General features: G+C 40.8%; 4 protein-coding genes across 4 annotated transcripts in view; 2 read left to right on the top strand and 2 right to left on the bottom strand.

Annotated features, from left to right (window-relative positions):
• Window positions 1–3,350: 3,350 nt before the first annotated feature.
• LOC128594725 (uncharacterized) overlaps window positions 3,351–17,997 on the bottom strand; it is a 76,117-nt gene continuing 61,470 nt past the window's right edge. Inside the window, exon 5 of the mRNA XM_053603625.1 lies at window positions 3,351–3,890. Coding sequence (XP_053459600.1) covers window positions 3,558–3,890 — 333 coding nt within the window. The 3' untranslated portion in view covers window positions 3,351–3,557. The remainder of the gene's footprint in view (window positions 3,891–17,997) is intronic.
• On the bottom strand, window positions 10,592–11,372 carry LOC128593456 (histone H2A type 1-D). The gene has a single exon (XM_053601480.1). It carries the CDS (start codon window positions 11,340–11,342, stop codon window positions 10,950–10,952), a length of 393 nt encoding a protein of 130 aa, XP_053457455.1. The 5' UTR covers window positions 11,343–11,372; the 3' UTR covers window positions 10,592–10,949.
• On the top strand, window positions 11,632–12,069 carry LOC128593467 (histone H2B type 1-C/E/F/G/I). The gene has a single exon (XM_053601489.1). The coding sequence runs from the start codon at window positions 11,671–11,673 to the stop codon at window positions 12,049–12,051; it is 381 nt and encodes a 126-aa protein (XP_053457464.1). The 5' UTR covers window positions 11,632–11,670; the 3' UTR covers window positions 12,052–12,069.
• The window catches only part of LOC128593780 (uncharacterized), a 38,241-nt gene continuing 36,959 nt past the window's right edge, over window positions 16,716–17,997 (top strand). Inside the window, exon 1 of the mRNA XM_053602127.1 lies at window positions 16,716–17,041. Within this exon, the coding sequence (XP_053458102.1) occupies window positions 16,735–17,041 (307 nt within the window). The 5' untranslated portion in view covers window positions 16,716–16,734. The remainder of the gene's footprint in view (window positions 17,042–17,997) is intronic.

The following is a 17,997-nucleotide window of genomic DNA, read 5'->3' as shown; positions in this document are numbered from 1 at the left end:
TTTGCTTTTCCAGTTTTTAGAATTCCCGAAGACCTCTCTAGCTTCCAGATCTTTGCAATTTTTCTCTGCTTGAAGTGTTCTTGGAGAAGTTGGTCTTCACTTGGATTCCCTCAAAGAGATGACTCTATACTCAATCCCAAACCAACATTAGTAAGGAGCATGAGATGGTATGATCAAATAACAATCAGATTCCTTATGCTGGGAAAACTCTTAACTTTCCTGTAGACCAAGGCAGGTAGCAAGGAAATACAGGAACAAAATCCAAGTTATATTTTTAAGGAAGTAGGAAAAATGGCTTTTAGGGAGGTACTTGCTCTGCCTGACACAAGGACATTCCAGGTAGACAGAAGGAACATCCGCTGAGTTGAGACTAGATAGCCATTCATTCAAGTTTAGGTCCAAGCAGTGAATTAAGTGGTGGGGATATGGAATAGTGGTTGTCAAACTTGAGTGTGCATCAGAATCACCTGGAGAGCTGCTTAAAGGAAAGATTGCTGTTCCTCAACCCAAAGTTTCTGCATCTTTAGCTCTTGTGTGGGATCTAGGAACTTACCTTTCTTAAAGGTTCCCAGGAGGGCCGTGCCTGTGGCTCAAAGAGCAGGGCGCTAGCCCCATATGCCAGAGGTGGCAGGTTCAAACCCAGCCCTGGCAAAAAAAAACCAAGGGCCTTGAACATGTGGGACTTTCAACAATGTAGGCTTGTGAAGGGCCTGAAAGTCAAATAGTGAAGTTTAGACCTATTTTCTAGATGATTGAAAAAACAAAAGAAAGCTTCTAAGCAGGGAATTACAGTCATCTCTGGTTACAGGAATATATTTCTGGTGGAAGGAGGTTGGATGGATATGATAGTGATAAAGACATAGAAATGGCAGCAGTAATGGAGTAATGGATGTAAAGAACAAATCAGAGAACGGTTGAAGGGATTACTTTTACTATTTCATGAAATGTTAATTGTATTCCTTCTGTACCAGGAATTGATACACTGTAGTGAGCAAGACAGACAAGAATCTGGTCTCCCTGGGCTGATAGAGAAGAGAGACAATAAACAAGTTTACTACTCAGCAAGATAATATCAAATAGGCAGGAGTTCTAAGTTCTGCAAAAAACACAAATAAAAATACAACATAGCCAGGTGTCATGATAGTGACTAGATGATCCTTTAGATAAGAAAATAAATAACCTAAAAGTTCCAGGCCAACAGAACTCTTGGTACAAAAAACAGAAATGCTAGGGAAGGGAGAATTTGTGCTCAAGAAATAGGTGGTCTGTGTGCTGGGAGATGAGTGATCACATGTAAAACGTTAAGTGATAAGGCTGGGTTAAACTGTTACCTAAAGGGTGGCACCTGTGGCTTAGTGAGTAGGACGCCGGCCCCATATACCGAGGGTGGCAGGTTCAAACCTGGCCCTGGCCAAACTGCAACAAAAGAATAGCTGGGTGTTGTGGCGGGCGCCTGTAGTCACAGCTGCTTGGAAGGCTGAGGCAAGAGAATCGCGTAAGCCCAAGAGCTGGAGGTTGCTGTGAGCCGTGTGACGCCACGGCACTCTACCAAGGGCAGTAAAGTGAGACTCTCTATACAAAAAAAAAAAAATGTTGCCTGAACATGTTGGACTTTTTTTTTTTTTAATTCAGATTAATATGAGGGTACAGGCGATTAGGTTACAATGTTTGCATTTGTTAGTTAAGGTCCCTGCTGTAGTTATGTCCTACACTCAGGAGGTTTGCCATATACCGGAACAATGGGCGGGAGCTGTGTTGGATGTTATGTACCAGAAGACACCCATATTTTTATTTTGTCTTGACAAACGACTGAGATTTTAAGTGCATAGGCTACTATGTGGAAAATAAATTTTATGAGACTAGAAATTAAGCAGAGGGTTGGGTGAAGTGGCTCACTCCTTTAATCTTAGCACTCTGGAAGAGCAAGGCAGGCAGATCTTTGAGCTCAGGAGTTCAAGACCAACCTGAGCAAGAGACCTTATGTCTACTAAAAAAACAGAAAAAGATTAAGCAGACCGGTGGCTCAGGAGTTAGTCAACTAAGAAGTTAGTGAGTACTTTCCCATCTTTCTTAGGAGTGAACCAGACTTACTCCATTTTGTTGAGGGCTTGCAGCCCAGGAATTTGTCAGGAGTTAAGTGGTATTTTTCCATTATAGCCTAGGCCTAACAATAGCAATAATGACAAGAGCCAAAACATAAGAGTGTTACCATATCCCATGCATTGGTCAAAATGCTTAGCAAATATTTAACTTTGTCCCCAAATTTTATAAGCTAGGTAATACTATTTTCTGTAGATGAGGAAACAGAGGCACGGGAAAGGTTAAATAACTTGGCCAAAGATGCCTTCCAAGGACACATGGTTCTGTATAAGGTTTCCCAAAACCTCAAGGTCTTGGAAATGTTTCTTATAAACTTAACATATGCTTTTCTTAATGGTACAGACTAGTACATATTCATTCAGGCCTTACTAAATATACTAAGATACCAAAGTTCAAAGGGTTTCAAGATAAAATTCATGGACTTCCCAATTAAGATGAAAATAAACTCTCCAGCTTTTACTAACTCTTAAATCTTGTGAAATTCAGTTTGGGCCTTCAGACCTTTGTTAATCAAAAATTTTCAGTGTTTCCTTGCATTCTGAGTTATAAAACATTACTGACCTACTTTCTTAACAACCTATAGGTCTATTGCACTCAGTACGTAAATAAAATAAATTCACTCCTGTTCAATGTGGGGGGTTTTGTTCGTTTTTAGTGTTATGACTGCCTATTTCTCTCTATCCTTAAAATTTGGGTATCTATATCTTAGGCCTTGAGAATCCTGGACGTCTAGTTGTTGACAGAAATCCACAGAACCCTGGGAATTTCCTTGAGCCTCAGAGGATAAATGAGCCCCATAAATTTATTTCTATGTTCATCTGTCTGTTTTTTCAAGATTCTCAAAGAAGTTTCTGGTTCATATATTGGTAAGAATTACTTTTCTAAGCGTATATAGTTCGTTGAAATAACCAGAGTACTGCTTAAGACATATGGGTAGTTCACAAAATATTATGAGCCAGTGTGTTCTACAATGGAATACAACGAAGTAAGATACCAAGGTAAGAGGCCTCATCAGCTTTTAAGTAACTTGCACACCAATGGAAGGAAATTAATACTTAATTAGGAAAACAAAGCCGTTTTGGTAGAATTAAGCTGCTGTGAACAGATGTTCAATAAATAAACTTACATGGAGCAAACCCATCTTCACAGCGCTGTTCCTTGTGATTAATTAGGAGCTCAATTCCCTTCAAGCCAATGTTGTCAACCCCTAAAAACTGATGTTCGTTACTGGGACAAAATACCAACAACTATTATAGAACAGGGAAATATCAAGTTTTCAAGTCCACAGCTAAAGGTAATTTATGAGATAAATCAAGAAGCCCTCAAATCAGTAAACATACATACGCTGAATGCCAACAAAAGGCCACCAACTGCTACTGGTTACCACTCCTTCAATTGAACAGATAGGTGGCCCTGAAAAGGGCCTTTGGTTTTGTGGAAGAAACTTGGCTTAAGGATTAGCCACCGAAACCATAGAGGGTACGACCCTGCCGCTTGAGTGCGTAGACCACATCCATAGCTGTAACAGTTTTACGCTTGGCATGCTCCGTATAGGTGACAGCGTCACGGATGACATTCTCCAAAAATACCTTGAGAACCCCACGAGTCTCCTCATAAATAAGACCAGATATGCGCTTCACGCCCCCGCGCCGAGCAAGGCGCCGGATAGCAGGCTTTGTAATGCCTTGGATGTTATCTCGCAATACCTTACGGTGACGCTTGGCACCCCCTTTGCCCAAACCCTTTCCGCCCTTCCCGCGTCCAGACATGATGAAAATAAAGCCGCCAAGCTGACAATACAATACCGTCGGCATACTCACTCAGCACTTTTATAGTAACAGAACGGACCTGTTTGAAAACCACAAGAGCAGGGACGGAAACCACAGTCAGTTCCCGCCCTTCTGCACAGTTGTCCCTTGCTCAGAGTCTGGAAGAAACCAGCAGGGGCCCGAGACAATTACAGAGCCTTAGCTTGGATGTAAAAAATGTTCCTAGTTAGGGGTCGGTGTGCAGATATATACATACTATATTTGCAACCATTAACTAGCATAGGCGTGCTCTGCTTTCACAGATAATTCTAACAGTTCATACGCTTTTCACAAAGAAGCCTGCCACGGGTCCTCACATTTCCCCGAATATGAAATAAGTACATACTTTTGAATCCCTTATAAGATACTTTCAATACAATTTTACGCAAATCCTATACATATATATTTGTATTGACTTATGGCTCTCTAGCTACATAAGCAGGGCTCTTTGGCGTGGAGGCTAGTCTTGAAAGAACCCATTAAGAGGAAAGTTACCTATTGAGAGGTCTAATCAAGTTAAAATCACTGAGGGATGCAATTTATACTTATAAATACGTGTATCCCAAAGCAATGAGAAACTTGTGGTGCTATAAATTTAATATTTGCAGTGGTTAGGGTGCCAGTCACATACACCGAAGCTAGCGGGTTCCAGACCGGCCCGGGCCTGCTAAACAACAAAGACAATGACAACTGCAACCAAAAAACAGCTGGGCACTGGGGTGGGCGCCTGTAGTCCCAGCTTTTTGGAAGGCTGAGGCAATAGAATCGCTTAAGCCCAAAAGTTTGAAGTTAAGGGTGACATAGACTCTGTCTCAAATAAATAAATGAAATTTATGCTTTGATTGTGTCTGCAGTCATGGACATTGAAAGGGGTTCAGTGGTGTACCCAGAGAAGAGACAAGGAGAGGTTCAAGGCCAAGTTTAATGAAAGGGGACTGAGACAGGCCTGAGCAAAGACGGCTACTGCACAGAGAGTGTTTGAGGGTTTATTTTAATACTGGGTGTAGGGGAGGAAGATTTCACAAGTTGCTGGAAGGTTTTGGGGGGCGAGGGTCTTTCTGTCGGAACTCTTGGGGCGGGGTCAGGCAGGCCTTTTGTTCTGGGAGGGGGAGAGTGGAGAGGTTTAGGCTCCTAAGGGTAGTTAGCACAGTTTCCTGTCACCACAGATAATTTTATTATCCCAAGCAGCTGGCCTCATAGCATCCAGGGGAACCTTGGAGACTGTTCCATGTACTAGCTGGGTGATCTTGGGCAAACTGTACTCAGTTTCCTTTTAAATGTAAAACAACAGTTTAATTGAAAAAGTATTTGAAAAAAAAGAAAAAGTATTTGTTAAATTTAAAAGAAATAATCCATGCAAAATTCTTAGAATACCCAGATTGTACATGAACAATGACTAAACATTAATTATTATATGTTATAATATTCCTGCTGTTGTCGATTTTTCTCCTTAAGATTCACCCCTCTGAAGTGATGAACTTAAGAGAGTATCCTAGTATGCAAATCCTGATCTTGAGACCTCCTCCTAATAATAACTACTTAGGGACTTAATACGCCAATAATACCCTTGAGGAGTTCCAGGCACTTTGGGACAGGAAATCTGACTTTCTCTTCACCATGACCTATGAGGAGAACCAAGGTAATCACAGCTGTTCCATGAGTTGAATGTTGGAATGAAAATCAAATGTTAGTAATAATAATTTGATGGGGATGTGTAAGAGTAAATAGCAATAATTTTCATTATGAAGTGGACAAAGGTCATTTCTCCTCAGTTCTTGGAGAATTTTTTTTAGAAAAATAGTACATGCAAATTTTTATTCTACTTTGAGAAAAGAGAGAACTGTTTCTAGGGATTTAGCCCAATCTCCAATTTTAACAATGTAGGGATAAACTCCAAGCTCATGGGCCAAATAACCTTTGCATATGATTATATCTACTTTTAGAATTTGTTTAGAAGTCTCTCCAGGGATTGTTGTAAGTTACACCATCTATCTCAAGGAGATTAAAAAAGTTATTGTTCTGCTTTACGGTGTAAAATATGTGAGATTTTCTCCTAATTTTTCACCTTTTTGCTACCTTGTATGTATGTAAATCTGTTAGTGTTTATTCATAATAGAGTGCTCTTGTCCTCTCTTTTATAATGGTAAAGAAGAGCCATTTTGTTGCCAGAATTATTTTATTTGTTCAACATATGAAGGCAACCAAAAGCCCCATGGCGATTTTTCATTCCTTTATTTTATCTTAAATATGACACCTAAACATGAATTCTTTATCTAGATTAATAGTGGGATTAAAATTTTTCTTAGGAGAATAGTATGAACCACTCACAGCTCAGTGATAGAAATTAGAACAAGCTACTCATTTCATAATTGTTCTGCATCTTCAATAATCCAGTCAAGTGTGGCTCTCATTCAATTTAAAATGATTAAGAGTCAAGCACTACTATGTCAACAGCAGGGGTCCTCAAACTGCTCCCGTGGGCCACATGAAGCAGTGTAATTGTATTTGTTCCCATTTTTTTTACTTCAAAATAAGATATGTGCAGTGTGTATAGGAATTTGTTCATAGTGTTTTTTTTATTTTTAACTATAGTCCGGCCCTCCAAAGGTCTGAGGGACAGTGAATTGGCCCCCTGTTTAAAAAGTTTGAGGACACCTGGTCAACAGTGTAGCTCAAGGCATACAGGTGCAAAAAGCAAGCATTTGGGCAGTTGCCATAATTGCTGAATGAAGCAATGGAAGGAGTTTAAGAACACCTGAGCTGTGCTCTGCTTTCACAGAAAATTCCTATATGTTTTTGTGCAAGTTCTCTTACATGATTGAATGCCATATTTGTAAGACCAACTTTATACTTCTAGTTCGTCAAATCAAGGAAGATTTCAAAGTGCACAAGTATGTAGGTCATATAAAAGAGATCATAATGTCCCTTAAAGAAATCGATCTGTCTAATATTATCTGCAATGTTCCTTAAAGAAATTTAGGTAGTAATTTAAGTGTAAGGATCTAGATTGGGAGAAGGGAAATGACACACATAAACATTTCAAAGTATGTCACTATATTTGCTTAAACTATGTCTTCATTTTAAAATAGGATAGCAGAGAGAAAAAAGGGAAGAAAAAGACTGAGAACAGATAACACAAAAAGTTATATAATTTGTCCAAGATCATGTAGATTTTAAGAGGCAAAACCAGACAATTTGTTGTGCCTACAGATTTCATGCTTGTTCTATGAACCACACTGCCAGAATGGTAATGTAAGGCCACAAAAAAGACTGAACACACCAAGAACTGTGAAACCCTCACGCCTCAGGGTCTTTGCTCTGTCTGTTCCCAGGATCTCTGTCCTTCATAGCCCTGGTGAGACATAGACTTGTGCATCTTTCAAAATAAACGTATGCTGAAGACAATGAGGAGTGAAGAAGAAAATAAAATTAAATCACTTTCTCTCACCACTCTTTTCTTCTAACATTTAACATGCATTGTACTGTGTCACTATAAGCTCAGATCCTTGAATAAACAAGAAACGTAGTGCTGAATATAAAACATTTTTTTTTTTAATTTTCCCTCTTAAAAGAATGTGTGTGTGTGTGTGTGTGTACAATCCTTGATCCTGGTACTTGAATATTACGTCAAAACTTATCTTTCCCTTGTCCCCAAGCACGACAGCCCTCTATATCCAAAGACTAACAAACATTTAAAAAATTCATTTCCCCCAGTAAAATTAATCAAAATACGAGAATTTTTCTGAATCCCTATAGGAAGTCCAAGTCTCCTTTTGTACCTTTTCCTGGATCTTCCCTGAGCTCAGCTATTGCAAACCATCCTAAGTCAGGAGGATCATTGATCATTATATTTCCCATTTTCCTGTAGAAATGTTGAATTCTTCCTTGCCCCCCACACACAATTTAACTAAACGTCCAAATAGATAAGCCATTATCTATCTACATTTTTACAACCCAAATTAATTTTCCTTATCAGAAGGAGCAGTGACTGCTGTTCTTGTGGAGAACTCCAAAAAGAGACTGTTACTGCTCATATAAAATAGAATTTCTAGGTAAAACTCATTAAAAATCAAGCAGTTGTTGAATTCAAGAGAAACCAAGAATATAAATATTCTTCAAAAGCAAGCAATTGAAGGCCAAAAGAAGGAATTTTAAAAGAAAATCAATAAGTTATATTTTTGACCTGCGAATCAATCTCGAGTTAGGGGTTTTGATAAACAGTGAGGCTGACATGAAAAAAAACTGGAGAAAGAAAACTTAAAGATGTCCAATTTTCAGCCGTCCCAAATCATTGGAGAAGAGAAATCGTGTGATTCTCCCGGGGAATTTTAATTATTTTGCTGTTCTGAATTGTAACATACTTCAGGCGTAGCTTAACTAGACTGCTGCAAAGCTGGAAGACTGAGCTGAGAACCAATCAATGCACAGTGTATGTGACATACACGTGATCACAAGCACAGACCCTGAGACTAAGATCTGGGAAGTTTTGTTTTTTCACCTCTTTAAATACCCAAATCTACAAACGTTTCTCAAAACAGCACTTGCCCTAACTCCTGCTCTATATCCCACGAAAAGACAGCGTCAAGAAGAAGGATCTACAAGGCCACGTGTGTAACGAAGCCCCAAAGTCCTAGCTTATCACCAACGCTTGGCTACCTCCAAGGAGCACGTGGCAAGTCGCGCCACGCTCAAGAAGGTGCTGGTATCTGGCGGATATGGCAGAAACAGCCGCTTTAAGCTGGGCTCTCAGAACCTGGTGAACAAAGGTATGCTCCTGCAGAGCAAAGGCATTTGCACCTCCGGTTCTCTCAAACTAAACAAGGTAGTCTCTGGGGGAAACCAAGATCAATGTCAAGAAGGCAGCTACATCCAAACCCAAGGGCAGCAACCAGGGCAGGCAAAAGAACCAAGATAGCCCCTGGAGCAGTCATCCCGGAATGCTAATCAGATCTCAAAGAAGCAGACGACGGCTTCCTGGTCAAAGAAAGCTGCTCAGAGCCCGACAATGGGGAAAGCATACTAGTGGAAAGGCAACGAGATTCCAACTAAAGCTAACTTTCCAAGTGCAAAGCAGCCAGGCCCAAGGAGGCTGCTCCCAAAGTATAGACACACTTATTAAAGGCTCTTAAAAGTACCACATAAAGCAATCCCATGAGTTCTTAATTGGTCTCAAACCCATTCCCCGGTGTGAGAGGTGAAAATGCTCACTTATCTGATGAGCAAGTTTCCAGTTTACGGATAGGATAGTAGCACGCATTGGTACACAGCATCTTTTATAGAAAAGGTGAATGGCTCTAAAAAGAGCCTTTGATGTTAGGTTAGCACATGCTCACCAGACCATGCTCTCCCCCCACGAATACAACGCGCGAACCGAATATCCTTTGCAGGATGATGACCCGCTTGGCGTGGATAGCTCACAGGTTTGTGTTCTCAATAAGCCCCACGAAGTAGGCCTCAGAGGCTTTCTGCAGCGCCATCGCCGAAGAGCTCTGGAACCGCAGATCCGTCTTAGTCCTGCGCCATCTTAGGCACCAAGTTCTAAAAAGGCAATTTGCGGATCAGCAGCTCTGGTAGCGGCGAATCTCAGGCAGGGCCACGGTTATCGGCCGGCAGCGATAGGGTTTCTTCACCCGCCGGGGCCGAGGCGGGCCGCTTTGGTAGCACCTGCTTTCGCGGACCTTTCCACCAGTGGACTTAAGAGCTGTCCGCTTAGTACGAGCCATCACAAATCTTTGAAATTAGAAACCTGATGGGAAAACGAAAGCACCATCCTTTCTACCGAGAGTGACCTGTTCTGATTGGACAAGACGGTCGTTCCTCTGCATCTCACAACGTTCACTTCTTGAACACAAGAACCTCCTCTGCATTTACACCAAATGTCAAAATCTTTCTCTATCCTCCCCCTTGTTTTCAAATTTACTCGACTTTTCCTTTTTATTTAAAATGTTCTTTGATGGGTTTCCCCGCCGACTTTAGGGTGATAACTTACTTGCAGTATATTAATTCGAATTTTAGACTGAAACTGGCTTTCTTTTGATCAATTCTTTTAAATGGAGCGCTCTCGATGCAATTGGCCAATAATTTGGTTATTTTTTCCCCCTCATTTAAGTTCTGAAATGTAGGTTTCACAATACCTTTGTCTACTTAAACTTTAGATTTTTAATTTGAAAGATGTGTTCCATATGCACCATGCCTATTAACTCACATGTTAATACATCTAGTTTAAATATAAAGCACTCACACAATTTAAAAGTTCAGCTGTTCCTGCAAAATAACCACATACAATTAGTACAAAAAATTATGTGCCTCTTTCAAAATGACGAATATGAGTTAACGGCTTAACGGAGCTGGAACTGGTTTGTAAAAATGAAAAACACATGGCAGCGCCTGTGGTTTACTGAGTAGGGCGCCGGCCCCATATTCCGAGGGTGGTGGGTTCAAACCCGGCTCCGCCCAAACTGCAACAAAAAAATAGCCGGAGCTGGCGTTGTGGCCGGCGCCTGAAGTCTCACCTACTCGGGAAGCTTAGACGATTCTCTTGCCTCTGATCCGCAAATTGCCTTTTTTAGTGCTTGGTGGCTGAGATGGCGCAGGACTCCGGGAGTTGGGAGGTTCCTGTGAGGACTCTTGTCTCCACATAAAAAAAAAAAAAAAAATGAAAAACACGAAGAACTTAGTCTGCAGGTGATTATAGTCCCATTAAGACGCAGAGAAACGAAGTGTAGTCTTACTGTTTTATTAGATTTAAAAGTGTGCTTACACTAGCTTGAGTACTAAATTTTCTGCAGCATTTTGCTAACCTCTTTCATAGCTTTGCCATCCTAAAAGGAGGAAAAAATTACTCACACCTTTGTTTACGTAACCATCATGGGCTCCTTAAATTGAAATTTTCATACCTGGATTACTGTTAAAACATCTGATCCCATGATATAGAAAAAAAGAGCAAATGCAAGCCCTTTTAATGAACACGTTGGTGGCTCTGAAAAGAGCCTTTGGTTAAAAATGAATTCTTTACGGACCAATACAATGGTTTTCCCAAATTTACTTGCCCTTGGCTTTGTGGTGGCTTTCAGTCTTCTTGGGGAGCAGCACAGCCTGAATATTAGGTAGAACACCACCTTGCGCAATAGTAACTTTGCCCAGCAGCTTGTTGAGCTCCTCGTCGTTGCGGATAGCTAGCTGTAGATGGCGTGGTATGATACGCGTCTTCTTGTTGTCCCGAGCCGCGTTGCCCGCCAACTCCAGTATTTCAGCAGTCAAATATTCCAGCACTGCTGCCAGGTACACTGGGGCTCCGGCTCCAACTCGCTCGGAGTAATTACCCTTACGCAATAAACGATGTACTCTACCAACAGGAAACTGAAGGCCAGCCCTTGAAGACCGAGTCTTAGCTTTGGCGCGAGCCTTCCCGCCTTGCTTTCCGCGACCAGACATCTTCAGATACCAACAAACCTGCTCTGCAACGAAAACAGAAACACAAATATGAATTTTCTTAGCAGATGTGAAGCTATTATACTTGCAGGCCGAATTGTAAATTTCGCTATTTGATTGGCTACAACAACCTTTAAATGGCAACCAATTGCAAAGAGGACTTAGAATCGCTTAATTTGCATACCACAGTACAGCCTGGAACTTTTTATCCAATCAAAGCCTACGGTTTTCAATCCTAGTTTTACATAGAAGCCCTACAAATATTGCCAGCCTTTGGAGAAGGGGTACAAATCAGTGTTGTTTAGTTTGCAGACCCAGCTTTTAGCTGATAATGCCTGAACCAGCCAAATCCGCCCCTGCTCCTAAGAAAGGCTCCAAGAAGGCTGTCACTAAAGCACAGAAGAAAGATGGTAAGAAGCGGAAACGCAGCCGCAAGGAGAGCTATTCTGTGTATGTTTACAAAGTACTGAAACAAGTCCATCCAGACACCGGCATCTCGTCTAAAGCTATGGGTATTATGAACTCCTTTGTCAACGACATCTTCGAGCGCATAGCAGGTGAAGCTTCTCGCCTTGCTCATTACAACAAGCGTTCAACTATTACTTCTAGGGAGATCCAGACTGCCGTACGCTTGCTGCTTCCTGGAGAGCTAGCCAAACATGCCGTGTCTGAGGGTACCAAGGCTGTCACCAAGTACACTAGTTCCAAGTAATTTCAGTGCCTGTCGTCTTACCCAAATACAAAGGCTCTTTTAAGAGCCACCAATTTATTCAGCATAAGAGTTGTAGTAACTAGTATGATTTCTGATTGTGAAGTAACTTTGTGTTTTTACTTAAACGTGTTCGGTTAGCTGTTCTGTGGAATTATGGGTAGTGCTCAAATTTCTAACTTTTCTGACTGGTTTGTACGAAAATGCCTATACTGTACCTAGTGGACAACGTGTCTGTCTCAAATTCTCCCATATTGCCACTGAGGCTGGCCAAAGTGCTGCCATGCAAGCTTTACTTACCTGTGATGTGTTCTTTACCAAATTGTATGAGTCAAGGATAACTTTGGCTTCTATGATGGTGGAAAAGTTGAGTACTAGATAAACACTTGAGGTCTGGTACCTCTCCTGTAAAAGTTTTCTTTTTCAGAGCTGATCTACCAAGCTTATTTTTATTCTAGTAGACAAAATGTTAGAAAATGAAAAACCATGCCACTCTGGTTAAGACTGCCACCTTCCCGGTCGTACGCATGTCCTATAAAAGGTATTTTTATACTTTCTTCCTAATTACGAACCCTATGGAAGGTTATAAACCACCATGAATGGCATTCTGGGTAGAACAAATGCTGAAAACGTATGTAAAAAGTACTTTGAGAATTTCAATTCAGTCAGGAAAAAATTACTACTCTATATTCTTGTGTCCCTAGCGAACGCATAAATGTTGAAACAAAAATTCAAATAAAACACAAAAAAAGAAAACACCAGGAAAAATCTAGAAGAATTGAAAATACCAGATGGCTTTCTTTACATGATAATTTACATTGTTGTAACACTTAATGTTTACTTTTAGTCCCAGAAGTATTGATCTAAAGTAAGGTCTACTACAACACTAGGGTAGTACATAAGCTTCCTAAAATAACATGCAAAAATGTGTCCATGTTTGGTTTCTGCCCTTCCCAGAGCAGAAATTATGTACTGAAGTTATGTACTTTTCTTATCAAATTCTAATGCACTCCATAAGACCAAATAATGGCACCCTGCCACCCCGGTGATGCTTACAATTCTAATCCCTGGAATCGGTAAATTTGTTAGGTTACCTGACAAAGGGCAATTAAAGGTGGAGATAGAATTTAAATACACCATTTGGCTGGCCTTAAAATGAACCCAGTATAACCAGAAATGTCCTTAAAAGTGGAAGAAGGAATTTGAATAGAGAAGCAGAGAAATTGCAGCTTGAGAAAGATTTGGCCATAGATTTGAAAACGAAGGAATAGGATCATGAGCCAAAGAAAGGGGATGGCCTTTAGGAAGTGAAAAGACAAGAAAACAAAGGTTTTTTTAAACTTTTGTTAAATGCTGGCTGGGCGAGGTGGCTCATGCCTTTACTTATTCCTAGCACTCTGGGAAGCGGAGGAGGGTGGATTACATGACTTCCCAACCAGCCTCACCAAAAGCAAGACTCCATAACTAAAAAAATAGCTGGGCGTTGTGACTGGCGCCTGTAGTCCCACTTACTCTGGAGGCTGAGGAAAGAGAATCGCTTGAGCCCCCAGAGTTTTGAGGTTGCTGTGAGCTATGACGCTATAGCACTCAAACCCAGGGCGAATGGGTGAGCCTCTGTCTCAAAAAAAAAATAATTAAAAAATAAATTAAACTTTTGTTAAAATTGAGCTCACACCTTGATTTTAGTTTAGCAAGATTCTGACTGAATCCTGATTCATCAAAACGTGTAATTATAAATTTGTATTGTTTCAAACCATAAAGTTTGTGATCGTTTTTAAAACCAGCAACAGGAAACTAATACATGATGCATATTTAAAAAAAATTAATATATTTAAATTTTCTTAAATTGTAATTATATGTATTTAAATTCCAATACGTAAATACTATTAAAATTATTATAGATACATGTAAATTCTTCCTAAATATTTGAAGTGTACATGATTTTGAAATTGCACTGATTTTAACAGCAGCCATTTTGGTTTCTGAGGTGTCTAATTTGCTTTCAAAACAGAAAGTCTAATTTTTTTGTTCGTTTTGTTTTTAGAAAGTCTTGCTTTGTCACTGTAGAGTGAATCTTGTCACAGCTCACAGCAACTTCCAGCTCTTGGGCTTAGATGATTCTCTTGCCTCAGCCTCCCAAGTAGCTGGAACTACAGGCACCCACCACAAGGCCCGGCTTTTTTTTTTGTTGTAGTCTGGGCGGGGCCGGGTTTGAACCCGCCACCCTCAGTATATGGGGCTGGTGCCCTACTCCTGAGCCATAGGCGCCGCCCAAAAGTCTAATCTTTTGAAGGAACACATCACAGAACTCCAGTTCCATCCATGACCTTTTGATGGTATGATCTTTAAAAAATGCCTTGATATAATTTTAAAAATTTTTATGTAAATTTCTAAATACTTTATGAAGTATTTGCACATACATAATCTCCTTTCCCAAGCACTAGGCTACTTTTCTTTTCCTAAGAGATTCCTTATTCATCTTGAGTGTCCTGAGTCAAGAAGAAAGGTTTACTTAGGCTACAGGAGGAATATAGTCTGCAAGCCGCCATCAAATTTACCTCACTTCTCACTCTCAAATTAAATGTTTCACATATTTTACATACCTAAAGGAACTGATAGTGATAAATCCTTCCTAGACCTTAAGTTCTTCAAGGGTAGGTAAGGAAAACGTTTAAAATAATTATCTAAGTCCCTGATGCTAAGAGGATGTTCAATTAATGCATTAAAAGAAGCAATGGCCCTTAAGGGAGGCTTAGTACCACGTATCAGTCAATGTCCAGTCAGAAAAACAGAAATTATTAAGTTATGTTTATAAAGATAATTTAATAAAAGTTACACAGTTATTCGAAGGATTAAGACCAAAAACATATTTGAGATATTCCAGAGACAACAGACAGAAGCAGGAGCTACATGTAGGCCTGGGAGCACAAGGAAAAAAGCTGGAATATTAGAACCTAGAAGTCTGGGCAGGGCTGTGGAGCTGGGGCTCAGAACTCTGAGGTGTTATAATGAAGTTAACTCTGGGAGTGTAGGAAATAAAGATGGGAATTGGAACCGATTTCCCATTCCAGGAGGAAAAACCCTGCTGGAGTGATATTGACAGGAATAGAGTTCCTGGCCTCTCTTCTCTCCTCCCTTTCAGCAGTATCCCTAGGGTTCCCTATTTTGCTACATTAATAGGCGTGCGCCTGGTAAAAACCAAATAAGCAAACAAAAGAATGTATGTGTAGGAGCCAAGGAAAGATTACCCATTTACCCTAGGAAGGTTCATGAAAGTAATCGACAAGAGGCAGATTAATTGGAGAATAGTCAGACAAATTTATTTAACGTATATACACAGGAACCTTCAGAATGAACAACCAAAGGTTTCAGGGAAAACTGTCCATTTTTATACCTATGTTCTACAAAGTATGGATAGCCATGTGGAAATATGGACAAAAAGAGTCCAGTACTATCAGCCTCAACAAAGCCCTTCTGCCTAGAATGATTTTTCTTGGTCTCTCTGAGCATTTATTCCCTTCTTCTGGGTGTGCGGCAAGACCCTCTTCACAATGGAGGTCTTAAGACCTACATTCAAACAACGTAGGTCAGATCATTTGTTTATGGCTACAAAGGCGTAGGGAAAGTTAGAGTAATATTTTTAAGTTTTATGGCTAGCTTTGGCTGGGATTCTGGTTTGTTCCTAGAGCCTCTCTTGGGGAAGAGGGCTTTTTGTCTAACCTTAGGTGAGAAAGGGACTAAAAGACAAGAGGGAAGGAGAAAATGTTTTGCTACTGAGGCTTCTTCTGGACCTTTATTTTGGGGTATTGTTTTCTGAGTCCTTATGTCACCTTCTATTTAAAAACCCTGAGGAAAGTAGGCTATTTATTTTCATTTCTTGCTTGTGACAGGTTGCCAAGTCTTTTTAGAATAAGGCTGTTAACCAGACTCAGAAAAAAGAAAAATAAAAGAGAACCGTTAACACATGAGTTAAGTTACTGAGTGTACATGTTTGGAGTGCCTAGATATTAAAATGAGAATTACAAGTTTTAATGAAGAAGGGATGAAGAAAAATAATCTGGGTATGGAACACAGCCCACCGCTGAGCAAGAAAAACATATGCTATGGAACCACTAACTAGCCTTGTCTTTGGCTTCGGGAAGAAAATTCTTTTGGACAGATTTCTCTTGTTTTGGCGATGGAGAACGTAAAGTCCTGAAATTTTCAAACTCTTTCCAGTGGGGTTTCAGTCACCAGGGACTTTACCACAGAGGCAGCAATGTCAGAGACACCAAATACATAGGACAAAGCTGGGCTTCGAATTGAATAGAGGTTGCTACAGTTCCGGGCGTGTAGACCAAGACTCCTGTGCAATCATACTACAGAATTCCAATCAGAAAATATTAATATTCAAATGTAGTCTATAATTTTTTTTTCGTCTGATGTAGTTAAAATGGCCTCAAAAATTCCTACTTGGGCACTTTGGTTTTACAAGATAAGCCTCCCCGGAGGAAGCATTCTGCCTGCCCACACCCGAGTCTTTGGTGACGTCATCTCCGGTCGCCAGCGAGAGGTGGGGCAGTGGGAGGACCGAAAGTATCCGTAGGCGCCTGGAGGTTTCAATTAGGTCCGCAAACCGTGCATATAAGCATATTGCGCCTACTAATTCCGCAGTTTCCTGATAAACCTTTCGGGAGTTCCTGGAACATGTCTGGGCGCGGCAAAGGAGGCAAGGGGTTGGGCAAGGGAGGCGCCAAGCGTCATCGGAAAGTCTTACGAGACAATATCCAAGGCATTACTAAGCCTGCTATTCGGCGTCTTGCTCGACGAGGCGGTGTTAAGCGTATTTCTGGCCTCATCTACGAGGAGACCCGTGGAGTGCTGAAGGTTTTCCTGGAGAATGTCATCCGTGATGCTGTCACTTACACCGAACACGCCAAGCGCAAAACTGTAACAGCTATGGATGTAGTTTACGCCCTTAAGAGACAGGGCCGTACCCTGTATGGATTTGGCGGTTAAAATGTTAAGCTTTCATAATACAAGGTATCCAATTCTCAAAGGCCCTTTTCAGGGCCACCCACATTTTTCCGTAGAGGAGTTGGCATGCTTGCATTCCGTGTTGCTTTTTGTCGGGTCTTAAATATGTGGAACGCTTGTGTAAATTCGCCGGCTACGATAAACTGTTGAGGGGCTGTTCGCGGTGACTCACGCCTGTAATTCTACTATTCCGTTAGACGGAGGTGGTTGGATCACTGGGGTTCAGGAAAAAAAGACTACTCTCAAGACCGAAACCGCCGTCCCTAAACTGCGCGTTGTGGCCGGCGCCTGTAGTCCCAGGTACTCTGGAGGCGGAGGCGAGAAGAGTCCAGGAGTCTGAGATTGCTGTGAGCTATGACACAACAGCACTCTACCCCCCCCCCCAAAAATAATTGGTGTTATCCAACCCTGTGTGTAGTACGTTACTTGCTTGATATCAAGTTTTAGGTCTACTGTAGGTCTTAAATCCTTAGGCAGTTTCCCAGTGTTTGGAGGGGGAGTTTGTGTGTGTCTAGTACTGTGGGAACGTTTTTACAATACCACGTTCAAAATGGCAGGAATGGAATAAACAAAAGAAACCCGCTCATGGCGAGGTGCTGAACAAAGGATCATTTAAGCCCAGAGGTAGTGTTTGTGCTATTTTTTATCTTGAGACTACTGTGTACTAAGGGCGCCAGGATGAGAAGTAAAAAGCAAGTATTGATTTGCATAAAGACTAATTTCATTTTTGATTTAGATTATGAAAACAATAGGCTAATAATTGAGTTTTTTGGACTTGGTTTAATAATACATTGGCTTCAGGAGGTTTCAAACCAAATTGTTAAGTATGCAGTGCGTAAATTTCCTACATAATCTCACACCCAACTAAAACCAAATTTCCTAATATCTTACTAAAATACACTCCAAAAGACCAAGCGAATTTTCTGTGACGAA

The sequence above is a fragment of the Nycticebus coucang genome, chromosome 9 (genome assembly GCF_027406575.1).
Source record: "Nycticebus coucang isolate mNycCou1 chromosome 9, mNycCou1.pri, whole genome shotgun sequence".
Taxonomy (NCBI): Eukaryota; Metazoa; Chordata; class Mammalia; order Primates; family Lorisidae; genus Nycticebus; species Nycticebus coucang.
This window is presented reverse-complemented; position numbering and strand designations above follow the sequence as displayed.